The following is a 22,985-nucleotide window of genomic DNA, read 5'->3' as shown; positions in this document are numbered from 1 at the left end:
AAATGACTATGATTTTTACTTCCGGAACCCGACTGTTGCATTCTATTGGCTCCATTCATTTCCATGATGCTTTTGTTCCAATAATGTACAATTCAAAGGAAGTTCAAGGCACAAGAGTCGGGAATGCAGTAAATTGGTTGTTGTGCATCTTTTAGAGTTGCTTCTGGAATCCTGTTCTTTCAAGTCTTTCCCATCATTTCAATGCCTAATGACACACTCAGTGAATTTAGTGCAAGCATTTAGATTCAGCGATACTTTACTCCCGCTTTGACCTTGCTATAAGCAGCCTCTTTAAAAAAGAAAAAAGAAAAGGGGAAAAATAACATCTTAACAGCCTATTTTCATTCAGAGGAAGCATACTTAACTGCCTCTAAAATACACTTATAAGGTGCAGATTCCCCATACTGCATGTAGGGCAGAATCGAATATTAAAGACATGTAATGGATAAGAAGATGGATACTTCAATGGTGAAGACTGTGGAAAAACTGCTTCTTGTTCGTAGTGTTAAGTAAGCTTTGTTTTTTGTTTGTTTTTTAATCTTTATTTTTGAGAATATAAAAGGCATAACAGCAGTCAACACACTGAAAACTGTCAAGAAGAACAGCAGCATCTTCATATTCCTTGTGATCGTTTCCTCAAAGACAAAGAGAAAGAAGGATGGCACTGCACTGCATCTCAAACGAATCAGCCTTTAAAGCTGAATGGACAAGCAGTGTCCCCTGTTACTGACCATGGCAACAGTGCAGGGCACATGGCAACCAGCTCTGTGATTCTATGCGAAGTGCTGTCCTTATCGGCATCATTACTGCCAGACTTTTTGCCAAATCCATCCTGGCAGTGGCAATAAGACATGAGTCCAGCCCTGCACTGCACCGCAATGTTACGAGTCCCATGTAGGTCCAGACAGCTGACCACAAAGCTTTCTGATAATCATGAGGTGGTTGCAAAAGATTTCTTCCTTAATATCGCTTGGGTTCTGAATTATTAAGCAAGCTACCATTTGATTCTGCACCTTTGACTCTACAGTGGGTATAGAAAAGAATCACCCCCCTTTAAAATAATCACATTTTGTTGCTTTGCAGCCTCAAATGAAGGCGGACACAGTTTTTGTTTTATCCTTTTGCATTTGATCAGTGCAACTTAAAACATCCAAGTAAAAGACAAAACACCAACATGTCCGAAAAATTTTAGGAGAGTCCATTAAAATAAATAAAAACCCAGTATTACGGAGTTGGAAAAAGGATTACCCCTTTGTGTCAGTATTTTGTCGAACCGCCTTTTGCTTTAATAGGGCACTTATGGGCGTTTTCGCACTGCAGGAACTAGGAGCGACTGTAGTACCGGACTGCCTTTTTTGAGAACCAAATTAGCTCCTACACTGGAGCAGGGTCTAACCCGCACAACCGGTATTACCTGTGATGTAAGTAGACATTGATTGGCGTTCGAAAACGGCCTCACCCACCATGATTTCAACTTATTTCGCAAGTATGATGAACAGCCATAAATGTACGGAAACAGGCACTTCTAAGTTGTAGCAAATGTAGCACTGCTAGTTGTCGTTGGAGATTCTTACTCCTCCTTTCCGTTCTTTCAATCGCTTTACATATATGTCGACATTCCATGTCCATTATTGTGAAACCCGTGAGACACAACAAAAACAGCTCTGATCACAGCATCCTCCTGTTGTTAACATTGTTCTTCTTTGTTAACGTTTTGAACGGCGTACACAAATCACATCGCTGTCGACAGGCTTATATCACGTCCTAGTACAAACTGTCGGTGTGAATGCAACCCTTTAAATGGTACTGGGAAATAGTTTGCGCAAAATCTTCCCAGTATTTTAGTACTGTACATTTAGTTCTGGAACTAAAGCGGTGTGAAAGGCCCTAACTACAGGCCTTTAGTCTGTTGGGATATGTCTTTTTTATAACTTTGCACATCTAGACTTTGCGTTATTTGCCCACTCTTATTTGCAGAACTGCTCAAGTTCAGTTCGATTTGATGGTAATCATTTGTAGACTGCAGTCTTAAAGTAATTCCACAGATTTTCAGTGGGGTTTAAGTCTAGGCTCTGACTAGGCCATGCAAGGACATTCACCTTTTTCTCCTTTAAACACCGTGATCAGTTTTGCTGTGTGCTTTGTGTCATTGTCTTGTCGGAAGGTACCTTTTTCCCATTTAACACTTTCTGGCAAAGGGTGGCAGATTTTCTACAAAAATGTTACTGTATTTTGCCCCATCCATTTTTTCCTTCTATCCTGACAAGCTCCAGTCCCTGCTGCAGAGAAACACCTCATAACAGGATATTATTATCTATGCTTTACTCTAGGAATGCTGTTGTTTGGATGGTGAACTGTATTGGATGTTTGTTGAGGCCAAATAATTACATTTTAGTCTCATCTGCCTCAAAATCTTCAAGGTGTGTTGTGGCAAAGCTCAGCCGTGACTGGATGAGGGCTTTCTTGAGGAGTGGCTTTTTTTTGCAACTCTCCCATACAAGCCACATTTATGGTGAATTTGTGATATTGCTGTCACATGCACACAATGACCACTCTTTGTCATAAATTCCTGCAGCTGCTTCAGAGTAGCTGTAGTCCTCTTGATCGCCTCTCTGACCAGTTTCCTCCTGGCTCTTTCATTCAGTTTGGAGCAATGTCCTGATCCAGGGAGGGTCAGTGTTGTACCAAATAGTTTTCACTTCTTAACAATATAATTCGCTGTGCTTCTAGGCACTGATAAAGCCTTTGGATTTTTTTTTTGTATCCGTCTCCTGTCCACAACTTTTTCCTGGAGATCTTTTGACAGTACCTTGCCACCCATAGTTAATTGTTTGCTTAAGTTACACTACCAAGGACTGAAATGCTCCAGGAAAGATCTTTTCATGCTGAGCTAATCAAAATAAACACAGTTTAAAGTCAAATGGCTTTGTGTGTCATTGAGAAGGTGATTAGATACACCTGATTGAATTTACAAGTTTTAGGAGGGAAGGTGATCCTTTTTCCAACTCAGTAAATCTGTTTATTTTTCTCTCTCTCTTACACGTTGGTGTTATATCTTTCACTTGGATATTTTAAGTTGCACTGAGTAAATGCAGCTGGGTAAAAGACAAACTGTCTGTCTTCATTTCAGGCTGTAAAGCAACAAAATTTGATTATTTTAAAGGGGGTGATTCTTTTCTATACCCATTGTATTCTCTTTCTGTTGAATTTCCATGAAAGAAGAGACAAGGGACCCTTTTAAGAGGCCTAATAATGCATGTACGTACTCTCATTAACTCTAAAAAAAAATACATGAATTAAAAGTGTGAAGCTCTTTTATTATTTTGTTCTTTCCATTTCATATTCAGTCTGTCTGAAATTTTCTGTACCACAGCTTTCATGAGCTCATCCGACTATTATTTTCGCATGAGCTGTTGTGTTGGTTCGTCTGAATAATGGCTCTTTTCAATTATGTGTTAAAGGCAAATCTGTTGATAAGCTGTCTTTGCTGTCATCTCTTTGTCATCCTTAAACCTTGGTCACCCTAATGGCACAAAATAATGTGGAAATGGCTGATATTTATGCTATTCAGCTCAAAAGTCTTGAAATGTACATCATGCTCAAACTGCTGCAAAAAGCCTTAATTTAGAGACAATGATTACCATAAAGTATGGAGAGAGGCTTTTTGAAGAGATCACTTTACGTTTCAGTGCATGGTTGCAGTTTTATGATTCTGTCATTATAAAATATAATAAAAATAAAATAAAAATGATTATAATAATTCATTTAAATTAAATAACAACACAGTACAAAATGTTTAGAAACCAAGTTCTACTACCCATCTGTACCAGACGAACAAAGAAGAAGTAGCAAGTGGGTTCAAGTTTGGGTGAGCATAGTCAGTTTTCATGGTGATGTGTTGTGCACCCACAACCTGACAACACTGTGAAACTGTAGTAGGAGAAGAGTTTTACACTGTTTGTCTAATAAAGGGTACAATTTCTCAGCTTTGCCCATGACAACCTATGAGTTTATATCCCTTTCAGATGTGCCAAAACACCCACAGGATATGTGCAACACTCTCATGCTAATATCCCGGTGCTTCTTTATTGAGAGCATTATATGTTCTCTACCATAAGTCTGTTGATGTGAGAATGTTCTGGAGCCAAAGCTTTGAACGTGCCATCAGAGCGCACATTTGGAAGTAGTATGCATCCCAAGGGCTCCGCTTCACTCCTCTACCTGTTAATATGCTAGATGACGACTGAGTTTCAAAGAGAAGAAGATTGCACTGGGGTAAGACTGAAGGACACCTTGGGAAAAACAATAGCTGAATGACACTGTGGTCCAGGAAAGCAAAATAGGAGAGCAGGTGAGCAGTCATTAGTGGGGTTGCGGTGTCCGTGAGGAGGGACACATTGGGTGCACACAATATGGTTGGGATGAATAAGTCTAGAAAAGAAAGGATGATGGTGACTGATGAGGAGCAGAGCACAGAGAGGCCTGGGCTCATGAATATGTGTAAGAGTTGAGAAAGTGATGGACGAGGCAGAAGGAGGGAGGGAGGAAGTCAAGAGTGGGTAACATGCCGTGATTCGGTTCCTGAGGCAGATGAAGTGCAGGGGTGAGGACTGCACACAAATGAAGTGCCAGGCTCTGAGAAGCTCTGCTTTGCATGGGGAGGAACCCATTCCAGCTCTGCCTCCACTTATGCGCCCATTTGGTAAATCTGTGAGAATGAATGGTGATCCAAGCTGTCAGGGTCCTAAATGACAGCAGCTCATAACGGTTGAAGGTGGGCAGGATCTTGCTGGGAGAAGCTGGGGGCAAAAAGGCTTGGAAGTACTGAGAGGTGAAGTAAACAAAAGACAAAGTGCTGGCTTTTCCGACTGCAATATGTTTGGTTTCTGGAAAACTATTTACACTGTGGATGGCTCTTCACAAATGGTGAGATTTTTTTTTCCCTCCTACTAAACCCCATAAGCTAGCAAGCAAGCTACTTATTTTGTCCCAAGACAGCACTAAAATCTAAAATGTTTCAAATTGGGTTTGGTGGGAAATAGCAGTCATTTTGCCGGAGAAGAACTAAGGGTTTTTCTTGACAGGAACGATGATGTGAGAGCCAAAGACGTAACGCAATCCCTCACAGCGTTGATACAATAGCTAGGAACAGGCTGCAATGGAGCAATTGAGAAAAATCAAATCCAACGATTTGAGGGGGAGATTGGCCTTTTATTAAATCATACAATCCCCCAAGTCTTAAAATACCCACTTAGAGCTACACTGCATTTACGATAAAAGATAAAAAGGTTTTAGTTTGACCGAATTAACAGTCTCTCCCTTTGCCGCCACATTAGAAGCTGCATTACCATTCGAAGCAGACATAGAAAAACTGCTTTATATGACCTCACAACACAGAAAATAAGTACTAGTGATCCTTATGTGCTTGTATAGTTTATTTTCAGGGTATTTGATGTATAGCTCATTTTCAGGTCTCTCAGAGTGTCAAGAAGGTTTTATGATGGAGACAAATACTTTAATGCCTGGTAAATAGCCATGGGAGAATACTGTGAGGTGAAGAAAGGCAGTCTGGAACCCCCCCCCCCCCCAAAAAAAGTAGGCGTGTTGCTTCACGGATCTGTAGGATAAAGGGCTCTTCTAAGGCAAAGCGAATCACAAAGCTCTCATGAGGGAAGATAAGAGAAACCTCAGTAGATTTGAAGCCTCTGAGAGTACAACAAAGCACATGTTCGTTTTGTGGTATAATCAGTGCCAACTGAAGGGTAAACTATGCATGTTAAAGGTGAGCACATAGGCAACGGCATTGGTGGTAGCTCCCATTAGCATTTACCTGCGCTTGATACCCTTGGGTAGAGAGCGCAGAACAGCTGAATTGGTCATATCTATAGGGCTGCAAGTGGAGATGAGGGAGAGAAGGGTGTGTACTGTAGGTTAATGTGCAAGTGTTGTTACCTGGGCCTGCAGGGTGTTGATCTGAGACTCTAGCTCTTTGATTTTCTCCTCCTGCTTCTGCAGCTCAGCCTGCGCTTCCTGCCGTGCGCTGAACTCCTCGTCGAACTGAAGACAATAACGCACATACAAAATCCTTGACGTAACCATGCGGAATCCATCAACCACAGGACATATCAACAAATTCAGCAAGTCTCTCCACCTTCATTATCATCATCAACATCTTGATCCAGCCTCAGATTTTACAAGTCACAACTGGTGTCTGAGCGTCATTCACTTATGTGTGTTCGAGTTTTCACACCAATTTTGGAATAATGTTGATGAATATGGAACTAAATAATCTATATTATTTACATTTACCCCACTGTAGTGTTGTCACGGTACCAAAATTTCAGTATTCGGTACCGATACCAGTGAAATTCCATGGTTCTCGGTACCAATTTCGGTACCAAAGCAAAACACAAAAATATGCTAATTAAAAAAAAATAACTTTTTAGCACTAAAAATAAAACCAATGCCATTCTTTATACTTATTTACAGTTGTGTTTAAAGTTTTTCTACAAGTTACATAATTATGAAAAACAGTAAACAAGTTTCCACACAAATTTAATTTGTCTTTTAATTTATGAAATTTAAACATTTTATTTTGGGTAAATAAAGGGAATTTGCTATTAAAATTAAAACATGGAAGAAATATTGTGATTTATTTCTTTAAAAAATAAAGTTTTATTATTTTTTTCAACAGTAGCTGTATCACATACATTTTACTAAATAATAGTAATATTTCTAGCACAATGCCTTTATGTAAAAATTAACTTTTAGGCCTAATGAATGCATATTTGTCATTTGAGTATTGATAATACTACTACTAATTCTACTATCATACTAATGTATATACAATGCACTACAAATTGATGAGCTGCTGGGCTCATGAATATTAATCACGTTGTCTGCGTTCGGTCAAAATGATTTGCTGAAATCAAAACAGGGACGGCAAGAGATCAGCGCCAGCCAATGAAATTGCCATTTGCGCATTAGCTCCGCCCACTACCGGAGAAACCGGTATGTCTTCTGCTTGTTCGAAAATGAATGAATAATTCTAAATTAACTCCATTATTTTGACAGGAGAAGACAACAAAGAATAGTTTACATATAGCGTGTCGATTCAGCGTGGTAAGACTCTCGCTCTCTCTCTTTGCATGTGTGAGAAACAGCGCTATCAGTAAAGCGACGGCGAGTCGTGCTCCTTCACACAGAGTTTACAGAGCATCAAATACAGGTGCGCTGTGCGTCCATTGAGATAAACTGAAAAGTTCAGATCGCTTGATGGAGAGAGAACTCTGAAGCTCAGATGCTGAAATTAATGCAAGTGTCATGCACTTCAGTCGATGTAGTAAACAAACCCGCACGTCTCTGCCATTCATAATTCACACAGAGACGCGCAGAACACGGATTCATATTTCAAACAACTTTTGCGGCTTAACATTTACAGATACTGATCCATCTGGAGATTTGATTTGATTAACTTATGCTTTGACAAATTCCATGACTGTCCATATTAAAATGTAAGTTTCATTTTCATGACTGGATTTTGAGATTCCGTCCTCGTTTTCTGCTTCGCGGAAATCATAGTGCTGAACCCTTTCTTTTATTGTCTATGGCTGAACCGGGTTTGAACGGGACCTCGGTACTACCGGTACTTAAAGAAACCTGGAACCGTCACATTTAAATTTTTTTAGTACCGACTTGATACCGAAGTACCGGGTCTTTTGACAACACTACCCCACTGTTTAGAAATTTGGGGTCAGTAATTATTTAGCAAGGATGCATTAGCACGGTCATGAAGTCCCTTTTTTTGTTCACTGATATTTACTTATAATGTTATAAGAAAAAAAAAACATAATTCAGAAGTAATAGGCTATTTTCTGTCCTGATTTGTGTTACTTTGCAATTAAACTGCAAGCCTCAGATGTCTGGCTGCCATTTATCAGACTTGGGCAGGAAGCGGAGCAAGAAGATGGATACACTCTCAAAGCATCATGGGATACAGCTCTTGGCTTCATTATGAACCTCCAATGTTTTAACAAAAAAAAAAATACAATATTATTCATTGGGGCCTTGAACACTATTTGAAATGATGCCTGTAAATAGTGCTCCCAGTATGGCACAAACAAGCTTGCAGATTGGAGCATTAGCATTGATTCTGCTTGCACTGATACACATCATGTTGCTCTGCTGCCAGCTATTGATCAGACGAGAACAATCGATGTGCTGTCTTACCGCTCATGGGAGAAAAGTTTGGTGACAGCAGCCTGGTTGCATACCAAGAGAAGCACCCAGGGTGATTAATAGACTCACCTTTTTGGAGTATTCAGCCGCTCTCTGCACGCTCTCTTCAACTTTGGCTTTATCCACACACTGATCTGTCATACACAAACAGCCGGGTACATGAAAGCGCACAAAACACATGAGTATATGTAAATTACAAGGTGCAATGTTAACACGATGCTTAAGATTCTACATCAGACACAGAATGAAGACAATCAAAAGAACAAAAAAGGAAACAGAATACAATGAACCTGTCAGTGTCTCATTCCCCCCTCCCCTCTGGAGATTTGTATTATGTTCTGGAGGTTTGAGATCTGAGATCCCACAAAATCTGTTTTCAACTCATTAAAGTAAGGCAAGAAGTGAGAAAATCTAACATTTTTTTTTTTTGTTTCTGCAGATGGGTCTGAAAACTTTTAATGAGTCTTTGTTGGAAAGTTATGAAAGTGCTAGTGACAAATCACAAAGAGAATGGGGGGGGGGGATTTACATCACCCTTATTTTATTAATTCCTTTGGTGTCCAAGAACCTGGAAGACAAAACAATTGGCAAGAGAGCACCCCCCCACCCCCAACACCAACATTTAATAAAAAAAAAAAATGAAAAAAGTCCAGGACTGCAAATAAAGCCGGTACAGCAGAAGTCGTGTTGCGTTTATAAGACATGACATGCCAGCCAGGTTTTGCAGATAATGTTTTATTTATGCATAATGAGTGTACCTTATCTTACATGTCAGGTGAGTGCAGGTGTTTCAGACAGGGCTCTCATGGGGACCGGGAAATGATAATTAGATCTACTCCAGGAAATCGCAAACTTTTATCAACTGCAGTTGCACCTCCCTCAGTGCAGTGTGATTTCACAGTTATGTTAGACAGAATGTAGTGTCAACCAGTGCAGGATTGTTATAATCATACTCCAGACGTCCCATTAAGCCCCAAAAATCTTTCTGGCGGATTTCATTGAAGTGGTATAACTCAATACTGCTCTCACGCTTTTACCTAAAGCTGGTTACCGAAACCTGAAACTCCTTTTTATTCATTCCGAAATGTTCTGGGCACTTTATCAAATTGACCATACTGTTCAAGACAGAATTTAATAGTCTGGAAAACTGAATTGTACCAATGAATAATAAGTTACAAGGAACTGCACTGAGGTCTAGCGTGGTGTTCGACACAAAGACGTTTTCTTTAAGACTCAGAAGACCTACTGTAATCTCAGACTTACCGACGAGAAGGCTGAAGTCCACATCTAGTCGCTCCCTGTAGGCGAAATCAGGGTCCATCCCATTGCGGTGGAGGACGATTTGGGACACACACTCCTCGATCACCTTGTAATACTGAGGCCTGTGATAAAAAGGAGTTCAGCGAGAGTGAGGTGGCAGAGTATGACAAGAGACAAAGCCGTTAAGTTCATATGAAATACCGCCTTGTGCGTTCCTGCGAGGACAGCTCTTCATAAATCATCCGGTAAAACATATCTTTTAATGGTATTTTACAGCATTGAATTAAGGCTTCCTTTGGTACATAATGAAATCACTAACGGCAAACGTGTGCAGCCGGAGAGTGTTTGGGTGACTTTGTCCATTCAAGGTGAAGACAAACCCACATCCGGGCCTCCATTCTTCCCTCTCTAATTTGCAATCATCTTTGGCTATTAAGGGCAGCAATAAAACCTGAGACGCAAATCTAATCAGTGTAATCTGTGTAATTAGTTGCACAACGGCAGGGAAAACACGGTCTTGTGTTTGGAGCGGTGACAATGACGGGACGGGGAGTAAATGGGTCTGGGACTAGACACTGCCACGGCGCTTAGTGTGTGACCTTTTCTAAGTTATATTACCAAATTTAATTGCTAGTGACATTTAACAAATACAATGTCGACTTAAGCTGAGCTCTGTAGTGGCAAATAATTATGTTCCAAGCATGACCTTGAATGTCTCATGTAGGTACTCAATTTTCCTATCAGAAATGTTTCGACCCCTTCTCCCAGCTTCTCCACACAAAACAAGCTTTCGAATTCTAATGAACGAGCATGACTTTAAACATGTCTCTGTGCTAAATAATTGCACCACAACTCATAGCTAAAGCCACTTAATTCTAGAGCATTACATTTTTAATCTCTAAACATTCTTGTTTGATTTGCGGGGGAATATAGATAAGCCAATGGATGAACGGCAGATGTGCATGTGATGCTGCTGATGCAGGAGCCCGTGAAGGAATTGTTAAATAAAGTCATTACCTTTGTTTTCTTTGCACATAAATAGTCTTCTCGTAGCTTCAAAACTTGTCGGCAGACATATCACCCTGGAGCCCAAGACCGGTTTCCCACTGAAGCTAAGCAGGGCTGAGCCTGGTCAGTACCTGGATGGGAGACCTCCTGGGAAAACTAGGTTGCTGCTGGAAGAGGTGCTAGTGAGGCCAGCAGGGGGTGCGGATGAGATGTTAAACCGAGGTCCTGACTCTCTGTGGTCAGTAAAAATCCCAGGGTGTCTTTCGAAAAGAGTAGAGGTGTGACCTTGCTTCCTGTAAGGGTAGAGGTGTGACGGCATCCTGGCTAAATTCGCCCATTGGCCTCTGACCATCATGGCCTCCTAACAATCCCCATATCTGCTGATTGGTTTCATCACTCTGTCTCCTCTCCACCAGTAAGCTGGTGTGTGGTGTGTGGTGGGCGTTCTGGCGCAATATTCATCCAGGTGGATGCTGCACACTGGTGGTGGATGAGGAGATACCCCCTTACTATGTAAAGCACTTTGAGTGCCTAGAAAAGCGCTATTTAAATGTAAGGTATTATTATTATTATTTAAAACATTACGGTTGAACCGCTGATGTCACATGGACTATTTTAACGTTTCTGGGCTTAGGAATGTTTCAGTTGCATTCAGTTGATTTGTGCATCTACACGGGGTCAGAAAGCTATTAGATTACATCAAAAATATCTTAATTTGTATTCTGAATATGAACAAAGGTCTTACGGGTTTTGAATGACAAGAGGGTATTAAAAAAAAAAGTTGCAATCAAATAAAGCCAAAATAAAATATAAATACTTCATAAAAATAATATATATATATATATATATATATATATATATATATATATATTATAATTTTACTTCAGTTTGTTGCCAAGGCAACAAATGTTTATACAGTATACAATTTAAGACATTAACTATAATTGAATATCTCTCCAAGCTCAATGACAAATAACATACTCAACCAAACAAATTATCATATTCATACAATTTTCCAATTTAAAACCTTGTTGTAAGAGACACGGCAGCGATGTGTAATAAGCGTGCAGAGAGGGCGGACGGGGTGGCTGGAACTGATAGGGCTGAGAGTGTCACTGAGCATGGCTTAGTGGCAAGGCCCGAAGCTTACGCCTGTCAATGATGTACACCATATCATTATCTCAATAAGCCGCCCTATTTTCTCAACATCCTGGCTACCACCACTGCCGCATGCTGGATAGAACCAGGAAGGAGACGACTGACCCAGAACTGTCACACCCCACCAGAGGAGACAGCATATGTCCCACACAACGGAGCCGCTCTTTCCTTCTCTCTCAATCTGGCACCTTCGCTGTCTGCCTCTCATCTCCCATCCAACCCCTGCTCCACACTGCCCATCTAATCTTCACATCAGTCATGGCCAAAAGTAGAAGATGTGCTCCATATACACTCCCTCTGATCTACCTTCTGTTAGAGAGTCTTGCAGAGTTATTGCCCAACATCTTACACTGCTCTAAAAAGCAGTAAAAAGGGAGGCTGTAGGGCTGAAGGACATCAGTAACTGTTATTAAATCATTCTGTTTATTTTATTTCATTTAAAAAAAGGTTATTAAACAAATTGAGGGAGAACTTTTCATCCAAATAACCAAGGACAGAGTTGAGAACACAAAGTTAAATGAGGATAAAGATGCCTGGTTGTTTTGCCGGAATTAAAGAATGGTTTTAAATCAAACAGTGTGATCTATTGGCACAGACAGCTCTCCTTTATGGCTGGCTTTGATCACCAGAGTATGTCCCAACACCTATGAACAAGAGCAACGTTGTCGACTGATGCGGACTGAAGTAGAGAGATGCCACCAGCCTATTCTTCCCTCCTTCTCCTTGAAGACTCAGCCATCAAAGCACACACTGATCTCAAGGGGTTCCTTTAATCTAAAATTATAGCCATACAATTTTCCAACCAGCCAATCCAATCTACATAAAACGACTCACCATGTTCAAAAGCAACCAAAGACATCAGTGACGAGAACTTTATAGATTGACCATGCAATGCAGATGGATGTAAGACAAACAAAACTGTGCTTCCTTCTTTAGATGCTAAGCTTGAGAAATATGTTTTAATGCAGATAAAAGTGTCATTGCTCAAACATCGCTCTTTCGGAAACTCTTAGTGATGGTTCATGTACGTTGTATTAGATGTTTCTCATCATTTTTTTTAAACAGAAAAAAAGAAAGATAAATATTTGAGTTAATATTAAAATGTCTGATTTATTTGGTCTTTTTTTCTCAGAAGAAAAATCTGAGAGGCAGGAGACTTAATTTTCTTGTCATTTAATCTCATTGGCGTCTTAAAGAAACAATTGGAGATGTTAAATAGATTCCATGTGTTGTTTTTCTTTCCTAAGGGGGAGAATCTTTAATAAGGGCATACATTTTTAATCAGCATTTGTAGTGATCCTGTTTTCTGCCATCAGAGTTACAGACAGAGGGGCGGGAGGGATGGCACTGAACGAGAATCTGCCATACTACTTGGTTAATGTGTTTTCTATTTCTCACTTTTTCCAACAAGCCAGGCAATACATTATTCATGGCTCAAAGTGAGCAGCAACATGTCCATGGTAAATTCCCTCCCTTTCATCGCTTCACTCTTCCCTCTTTATTAAATATTTTACCTCAGCAACAGGTCTGATGCAACAGTGAACTGAAATGATCAGTATCATTTCTTCACTTTCTGACATACGCACAAACTCTGAGTGCAGTTATTATAAATTATCATTCAAGACTAAAATCTTATATCACGATATAAGTAATTTTATAATACTACAACAGCACAGCTATACACCAGAATACAAATTTTGTTGTTGAAATTACACACACAAAAAAAAAAAACCTCACCTGGTATAATAATCATTCCGGATGAGCAGCAGGTGCTGGAGGATGGACAGGAAGTAAGGTTCTGAGCCTGTGTCTTTCACCATGTTGGACAGGAGATGGTACACTTCACCCATATCAGTGCATAGATGGTTAAGGACAAAATTGCACACACTGCTTGCCACATAGTAAAACAATGTTCATCTAAACATGCCCTTTCAATATGTATTATATGTATAATATGTATAAAATTGTATATAAGACTGTAACAGCTAGATAAATCAGACAAATTATTATTTGTTTGTATCATTATTTAACAAATAATCCAACAGACCCCCTCACCCAACAACCACAGTGGGTTCCAAGATGTCTGTGAACAATCCCCCAGGCCCCTGGCTATCATGGCAACCAGGAAACCTCAGCCAGACCAGATAATTGTATGCAGTATGTAGAAAGAATATCCCCCTACTTAATTCACTTTGAAACTGACACATACTGCCCACTGGAAAGGATTATTTCATTAATTCATTGCCAAATGTTTCTATAAATGACTATGCATATCCCGAGGTCACTGTGTGTATTATTGCTGTTCTTGTACATTGACTTTTGTATTCTATACTTTTTTTATCCATGCTTATGATAGAACCATCGGTTAATGTGACCTCACCTATAGCATGTTTGATATCTAAAATTTGTATTTTGATGATCTAAATGAGAGTGTATATGTTGATACCCTTGCAGCATATTAGTGTTCTAGGAATCTTTAATAGTTTTTGCATCAACAACCAATCCAGTTACATGCTTGAACACAGAGTCGTAAACTTTGCCTTGGAAAGTTCAAGTTACCCTCAGCTCACTGACCCCTTGGAGGTGTGACCCCCACAGAAATAAAAAGGCACTGTCAGAGTGACCTCTTCTCTCTTCTTTCGCTCTTACCCTTTTGCCTCTTAGACATCCATTTCAACTGCGATCCATGGGAGCTCCCCCGCGCCGGCAGGACATCAAAGTTGCAGCAAGCCATGGTGCAACTTTTCATCTGGGAGAAAACTCTCCCGATCACAACTGAGTCAGGACAACATCTTTGAAGTGGTCATTCTTCAACCCAGAAAAATGTAATCACAACATCAACACCACCAAACAATAGGTTACTGTGGTAACCCCGGTTCTCTGAAACATTGAGTGGAGAGATCCACCTATGGGAAGGGCATCCGTACCTGACCTCTGCAGAAGCATCCAATTGCACCAAGTCTGGCTAGACAGACAGAAGCTCGCAGCCAATGCCAGGAAAGGGCCCACCCCTTACCTAAGGGCATATTATGGCTACGACGCTGCCATTCTCCAGTAAGTATATTCGCTTCTCGTGCGGCAGGCGGGGCAAAGCTGGTGGATCTCTCCACTCGATGTTTCAGAAAACCGGGGTTACGACAGTAACCTATTGTTCTCTTTCATCATCTCGTGTTCGAGATCCACCTATGGGAGAGACATGGACAGCTCCCCAATTGCCCAATATACTCACAGTGAGGTTCTGAAAGCCAGAGAAGGACGGTCGCCCCAGGGAGGTGGTGCCTGACACGTCCCGTAATCATCAAACTGCAATACTGATGCAAACACATGACTGCTGTGCACATGCAGCACATGAAACTTGTATGTAGTACACACACGATAGTAACTCTGTACACCATATCATCCATCATCCACCATATCACCTGGAATCATCCAGGTCTGGTGGCGTGTGATGCGGTACACCTGAAGGGGAATGGAGTTTCATCACCGCCACAGTTAAAAAGCAGAGTAGTCTCTTCCCCTGTGCATGCACGCTGGTGTCCTCGTGGGTCCAGGAAGGGAGTGTTGAGGGATTTCCATGCAGCCGAAGTCACGAGCTGCCGGACCCATGGTCCGGACAAGAACCACACCGTGGGCCAAGGAGAACGAAGTCGATCAGAAGAAGCCGCCGCCCCTCGCACCCTGGACCAGACCAGAGAGGGGAGCACATGCGGCCGCTGGACCCTTCCTTCTCGAACACTGCCCCAACTTCACCAATTCCCCGCAGCACGAAAAGGACAACAGATCCCCTGTTTATTTTGAACACTCTTACCCTTTGGACACATTTTTTTTTTCCAGTTTTTGATATTTTATGTTGATTTTCTATTAATAAAAGCCTCTCAGAGGCCTGACGCCACACCCACTGTGTCTGTCGTTTGCGCCTCTCACCACAATTAATTCCCCTTTTGAGCTAATTTTCTACAATGCATATGCACTAGAGTGATTGCAATATGAAGTGCAGCAGTACAATTCTAAGATGAGAAAGAACAATAAAATGCAGGAAATACAACTAAAGGTGAATGGCCATCATTCACTGGAATTTGCTTGCTTGTCTTAATTCAAGAGTCAAAGTATGAGCCTAACCAGAACTGATGCCATCTTGCTACATTCTAAAATATCTTTAGGGATCTAATTTACTAAAATATGCAAACACAAGGTATTGACGAAAAGCGGCTGTTCTCATACCCTGGCTCTGGACATGAATCAAATGAAAAATATTTTAGTTTGATTATTTAAAGTAATAAAATATGGATAAGTCACTTCATTTTTATATTTATTTATTTTCTGGACTTAAATCTCATCTTCAGTTTGCCTTGGTTGTCTCCAAAACAGAAGAAATGTGCTCTTAAACTTGCAGAGTATTGATTAAATGTCCAACATCTCCCTCTCTGAGGAGAAAGGGCAGTGGCTTTCCATGACTAAAACAGATGTAAGATCAGATGGTCATCATAGGTTTCTTTTATTATTATTATTAATATATCAAGAACTAATGTCCCAACCCTCTCTGCTATGTCCACTAAAATTAAATAAATGACCGGCAATCTATTTTCAATAGTGGCAAGCTATGATGATTAACAGTAGCAGCTTATTATTTGTTTCTACTAACAGTCCCACAATGGAATTAATATAACAATGCTCACTTATATATATAGTTAAAAAATTTAAAAAGAAATGTCTAATAAAAGAAAATAGCAATCTTTGTAAATAAGGGCTAAAATAGTTTAAGGAACTGTGTGTATATTTGTCATTACATGTACTCTAGGTTTTGACAATGTCTGTTGAAATATTTAAACACTGACCACAGGGTGATGCACTAGTTGGACTGGAGCACACTTTCTTGAGCCTCCACAATCACTCCTTTCCACTGGGATAGAAATCAAAAAGATGTGGAGCCTCAATATTTAGATTAAAAAAAAGGTAGAGAAGGTCTGTTTCGATTTTAATAAAATCTGTCTCAGGTTAGAGAATTATATATTCTTTAAAATAATATTAACTATAAATCATATCAACTATATATATATATATATATATATATATATATATATATATATATATATATATATATATATATATATAGAGTGTATATGTAACACTATATATTTATGGAGCAATAATAAAACAGAACATTAAGCCTTCCAGCCACTGCACTGCACTTTAAAATCTGCCCTTGCAGCAAACCAGCACTGCACCAACACTGATGTACATTTTATAATTAACTCATATCATTTCAGTTATTCATATGGTTGTGAGTGCAGCCCATATTCAACCAACTCAATGTGAGAATACAAGCATCTTCAGAGCATTATTGCCGATAACCCAGGTGATCTGCTTAAGTGAATTATTCTCTCCACACTTCAAAACAGCAAAATGCACCAGAAAGCAATTATCTCTATTAAGCAGGAACACGAGTGTGCACACAGACACACCACTGTCTGTGCATATTTGTATTTCGGACATGTTTGCAGTAATGTACCGGTGGGGTAGGTGATGCATAAACATGAGCTGTATCTGTATAGAACTGATATACTACTACTACCACTAAATAAAATTATTATTATAATATGTTACACTCTATTTTTTTGCTCTGGACGAGTGTTCACGGTGTGTGGGTGTGTGTGTGTGGGTGGCTGTGTGCGTGGGTGGGTGTGTGTGCACTTGGATGGGATAAATGCGGAGCACAAATTCCGAATATGGGACAGTATACTTGGCCACACATCACGCCACTTTGTTTCTACAGTATAACTTTTATAATTGGAGGAAGTAACTTTGCAACTACATGTCAACTAACTCTCATATACTATTATTAGGATTAGCAGAATAAATTTACATGTACATGCAAAGTTATAGTCAGTTTGTTAGGGGGCCATCAAAATAAAATGTTAGCGGATATTAAGCAGACACTCAAGTACAAGTAAAAATACTCTAATGGCTGGTAGCTATTATAAAAATAAATAAATAAAAATAATAATAATAAAAACAAAATTGTATAGGTAATACAGGTAAACATTCAAAATATTAATTTGTTATAATAATAATAATTACATAAATCAGCCTGAGAGAAAACTTGAAAAGCTAGTGAAATTGTAAATAATAATAATAATAATAATAAATACTTTTTTGAAAGCTTAGATATATATACAGTCGTGGCCAAAAGTTTTGAGAATTACATAAATATTAGTTTTCAAAAAGTTTGCTGCTAAACTGCTTTTAGATCTTTGTTTCAGTTGTTTCTGTGATGTACTGAAATATAATTACAAGCACTTCATACGTTTCAAAGGCTTTTATCGACAATTACATGACATTTATGCAAAGAGTCAGTATTTGCAGTGTTGGCCCTTCTTTTTCAGGACCTCTGCAATTCGACTGGGCATGCCTTCAATCAACTTTTGGGCCAAATCCTGACTGATAGCAACCCATTCTTTCATAATCACTTCTTGAGAAGCAACCCCACACATGAATGGTGTCAGGATGCTTTACTGTTGGCATGACACAGGACTGATGGTAGCGCTCACCTTTTCTTCTCCGGACAAGCCTTTTTCCAGATGCCCCAAACAATTGGAAAGGGGCATCATCGGAGAATATGACTTTGCCCCAGTCCTCAGCAGTCTATTCACTATACTTTCTGCAGAAGATCAATCTGTCCCTGATGTTTTTTTTGGAGAGAAGTGGCTTCTTTGCTGCCCTTCTTGACACCAGGCCATCTTCCAGAAGTCTTGTCCTCACTGTGCGTGCAGATGCGCTCACACCTGCCTGCTGCCATTCCTGAGCAAGCTCTGCACTGGTGGCACTCCGATCCCGCAGCTGAATCCTCTTTAGGAGACGATCCTGGCGCTTGCTGGACTTTCTTGGACGCCCTGAAGCCTTCTTTACAAGAATTGAACCTCTTTCCTTGAAGTTCTTGATGATCCTATAAATTGTTGATTTAGGTGCAATCTTAGTAGCCACAATATCCTTGCCTGTGAAGCCATTTTTATGCAACGCAATGATGGCTGCACGCGTTTCTTTGCAGGTCACCATGGTTAACAATGGAAGAACAATGATTTCAAGCATCACCCTCCTTTTAACATGTCAAGTCTGCCATTCTAACCCAATCAGCCTGACATATGCTAACTGCATAAATGTAAATAGGCATTTCGTCCATACAGATCTTTTTAATAATTAACATTAACACGGATTATTAACACGGATTAATAAATATATAGTTCCATGTTCGTTTGTATACCACGCACAAGGTTTATGCACATAGTCCACGTCATCTTCTCCATTTTTTATGTATTTCTGTGGCAGAATTAGATATTTTTTGCACCCTCAGATTCCAGATATTTAAATAGTTGTATCTCGGCCAAATATTGTCCTATCGTAACAAACCATACATCAATGCAAAGCTTATTTATCAGCTTTCAGAGCTTTCCCTTATGACTGGTTTTGTGGTCAAGGGTCACATATATATATGTAAAATTTCTACAGGTAAATATTCATAAAGCAGCCTGACAGAAAACGAGCAGAGTGGGACTGGAAAACGTTTGATGTTTAGAAAGAAAAGAGGGGGGAAAGAACTGAGAAAGACAGAGACCGTTGCTTAGACACGCATATTACACAAGGCACTTACAGATCAATGCCAAATTGTCCTTAGAGACAAATGTTGCGTCTCTTACACAGTTGGCTGCTCACGAAAATCATTAGTCCAGACAGCCTGAACTAAAACGCTGGCTTCTCCATCATTTCAGCAAAGCTTTTCCTCTGAGAGCTTATGGAAAGAGGCCGAAACGATAAAAACCATCAAAAAATCATCACTAAAACAACCAAAAAAAATATGCTTTGCCATTTTTCTAATTCAGCGAATGGCTTCAAGCTACTTTATAAAGGGACCGTGAGGTTACACACAAATCCAGAAACTACTGCATATGGCTGCCACGTACGCAGCTGTGGCCTGAAGGGTCAGATGCAGATGTATAAACAGGGAGAAAATAAGTGTGTACGGATTTCCATAGTCGTGTGGCATAATCTATCCACAGATTTGAGAGGGAATGAAACAGAGGAGAGGTGAGCGTAGCGGTTGCTCTCTGTGTCTCTGGAATGTCAGTATAATGAGCTCTGGGCCAGAGAAGGAGGCTGGGATATGTGTGTGGTGTTGATGTGAAGAGGTTTGTTTACCACCAGAGTTGCCAGAGGCTGGGCTGGAATTGAAAAAAAAATTAAATAAAAAATAAAACCTGATTCTCAAATCCCTTCCGAATGAACTGGAGGTCTTGGCTTTAGACCTATGAGCCACACCGGGTGCCCTTGCGGCTGCACGCACACACGAGGCAGTGGTAAAAAGGATATTCCATCTCTGCGCGGATGTCATCCAGTCGGTGAGACAGTTCAATGGAATCCTCCTCCTTATTTTCATTAAACACCTTCAGTTGAATGTCGAGCTCCTCTGTCTCCTTCAGCTCCTGTGGATACAGAGGTTGACATGAGAGGAATGAGTGACTGATGATGGGTCGTAATATAACATTGATAATACAACAGGATGAAAAAGTCTGCTTTTGGACATTTAAACTATTTTTATAAGGCCTTGGATTGACCCGATTTGAGTTCTGTGGCTTTTATATGCTCTTTGCTAGTTTGGGCCATGCTAGTGTATTTCTAAATATTGACCAGTTCACTTTTAGCAAATATACTGTATGCATTCCAAATTTACAGTTTACAGACATTGATATATTTAAAACAAGAAGTGCAAATGGAAACATAACTAAATGTATTTATGTCTTGTAACTCTACATAATAATAGGGACATCTTTGAGAAAGCTGTGTTTGTCAAGTTATTCAAAACTCAGGTGCCAATTAAAACCACAAGTCTGATCATTGTTGTATAGCACTGAGACTCAATCTGTGTTTCTATGTTACAGAGATTGTCTTGCTATGTACCAGTTACATATGCGATCGATCTAAAGGGTTTAGAGAGAGGGAGAGATAAAGAAAGAGAGGATAAAATAGGTGTGCTTTACAACTCCACTATGAATCACTGCTGGTGTAGTTTATGGATGGTGAAAAGCCAAATGTAACCCAATTTCTGTAGTTATCAATCAGTGGACTATACTTCAGGCATGCCATCTGTCTTAAATGAACAGCCAATCAGAGAAAGAGAGCTCGGTATGCCGCAGTAGGGGGCAGGACTAAGTCTCGCACACACACACACACACCCATCTCCTGAAATGTGTATTTTCATTTCATCAGACACCATTTTCTATCTCTCCTTGAGGATTTAGTGCATCTCATTTGTCTTTCACTTTGTTTCTTTCCCTTTGCATTTGCCATTTTGAGGATACTAAAACCTGGAAACTCATAATTCACAATTAGAGAACAATGTCATATTTAATTGTCCTATTAAACTTTCAAATACATTATTCATAAATTATGATAAGCTCATCATATGCAGGGGTAGATTGAGATAATTATAATAATTGCAGCAATAATATGGGGAGCAGTCAAAATGACTTATTAAGAGTGACGAAATGTCCACATAAATGAGATGGTGAGTGATGTGCTGGCCTGGTTGTGGGCTCTGAGGCAGCGTGGAGCAGAGATCTACGAGCTGATTGATAATGATGTGCGAGGGGGTGAGCTGTACCATTACGGGAGAAGGACACCAAACCAGGGCACATTTTAGCTGTTAGTTTTGTTAATTTGTTCAAAAGTTTTTATTTGTTCCATAAAGCGATTTTTCAAACTTCATTTTTTTTTTTTTTTTTTTTTTTTTAGCTTTCACTGATGTCATTTTAATCCCAAACGCTTCAATTACAAAATAACATCTGTCATTTGATTACAAAAATGCTGTTGTAACTTACCTTTACCACAAAAGAAAACCTAATGAGCATATATTATATTAATTATATTATAAAAAAAATCAAGTGTCAAAATTATAAACAGCACAAAAATCTAATAAATAATGATAGTAACAAAGTACAAAAAAGTATAAATTGTGAATGAAATGATAAAGCAAAAGTTCTACTCACTGGTAGGATCTTCTTGAGGCCGCAGCGCAGAAACTCATTTCGTAAGTGTATCCTGAAGTCTAAATCATCTGGCGATGTAACGAGGGCATTGATCAGCTGCATGCAGGCCTCCTGTATTCACACACACACACACATGCAACCACCATTTAATGCAAGCAAATTCTTAGAATCATCCCTTCAGTGATAAATGATTAAAATGTAGTACTCTGCATCACCCTCTTATTAATACTGCCACCTTAAAGAAAAAAATCTATATACCACATTACGTAAAATGAATTCATAAGGATGGAATGAGGCAGTTGCCACTGTGAAGGACTGGGAGAGAAAAATGGTAAAAATGAAGGGAAAAGAAGCAAGTGGATTATTAAAGCTGTCCAGAGGAAGGAGGGAGCAGGCCAGGCTGAACAGATGTGTATTTTTAATTGATTTATCAGATCAGGGCAGTGGGCAGGGAGGAGTGCTGATGGTTCTTAACAGGCTATAAGGTGGCTCCAGGGAGCTGGCCAGGATGAGAAGGAATGCTCTCCGCTTGGTTGATCAATGCGGAGTAGAAAGATCATTCTTGACGGACATGTGAACAGTCTTCTTATACGTTCACCAGCCTTGGCCTGGGCTTTTTGAGTTGCTGTTGGCCTACATGTTTTATTCTCCTGCATGATTTTATTTGTAAGGAGTAGCTCCATCATTCTGACTCTTGCTTGTTCTGCCTTTGTCTGGCCACAAAAACAGAAACCTTACTTGAGTCAAGGAAAAGACACTGCTTAATACAACATTAAGGACATGACAGCCATTTGGAGGAGATGCAAAAGTTTGATTTACTTTTACTTTACTATTTACTTTTTTTTTCAGGGGCTGGTAGGAAGAAAGCTTGAATTAATTCAGTGGAGAAAGGAAAAAAACAGAAGAGTGTATACACATGTACAGTAGAGACCAAAAGTTTGGAAACATTACTATTTTTAATGTTTTTGAAAGAAGTTTCTTCTGCTCATCAAGCCTGCATTTATTTGATCAAAAATACAGAAAAAATGTAATATTGTGATATATTATTACAATTTAAAATAATTGTTTTTAAATTTATTATACTTTAAATTATCATTTATTTCTGTGATGCAAAGCTGAATTTTTAGGATCATTATCACATGATCCTTTAGAAATCATTCTAATATGATGATTCATTATCAAAGTTGGAAACAGTTCTGCTGCTTAATATTTTTTCAGAACATGTGATACTTTTTTAGGATACTTTGATGAATAAAAAGTAAAAAAAAAAAAAAAAAAAAAAGA

At 39.5% G+C, this 22,985-nt stretch overlaps 1 protein-coding gene across 1 annotated transcript in view; it reads right to left on the bottom strand.

The window, feature by feature from the left end:
• Positions 1 to 22,985, bottom strand: part of LOC132113722 (protein diaphanous homolog 2-like) — a 447,692-nt gene that overhangs the window by 269,331 nt on the left and 155,376 nt on the right. Inside the window, exons 10-15 of the mRNA XM_059521662.1 lie at positions 21,702 to 21,812; positions 20,026 to 20,138; positions 13,402 to 13,518; positions 9,502 to 9,620; positions 8,308 to 8,372; positions 5,953 to 6,057 (exon numbers count right to left, since the gene is read on the bottom strand). Coding sequence (XP_059377645.1) covers positions 5,953 to 6,057; positions 8,308 to 8,372; positions 9,502 to 9,620; positions 13,402 to 13,518; positions 20,026 to 20,138; positions 21,702 to 21,812 — 630 coding nt within the window. The remainder of the gene's footprint in view (positions 1 to 5,952; positions 6,058 to 8,307; positions 8,373 to 9,501; positions 9,621 to 13,401; positions 13,519 to 20,025; positions 20,139 to 21,701; positions 21,813 to 22,985) is intronic.

This window comes from Carassius carassius, chromosome 33 (assembly GCF_963082965.1).
Source record: "Carassius carassius chromosome 33, fCarCar2.1, whole genome shotgun sequence".
Lineage (NCBI taxonomy): Eukaryota > Metazoa > Chordata > Actinopteri > Cypriniformes > Cyprinidae > Carassius > Carassius carassius.
The sequence above is the reverse complement of the archived record's forward strand: the minus strand, read 5'-3'. Positions and strand labels throughout refer to the sequence as shown.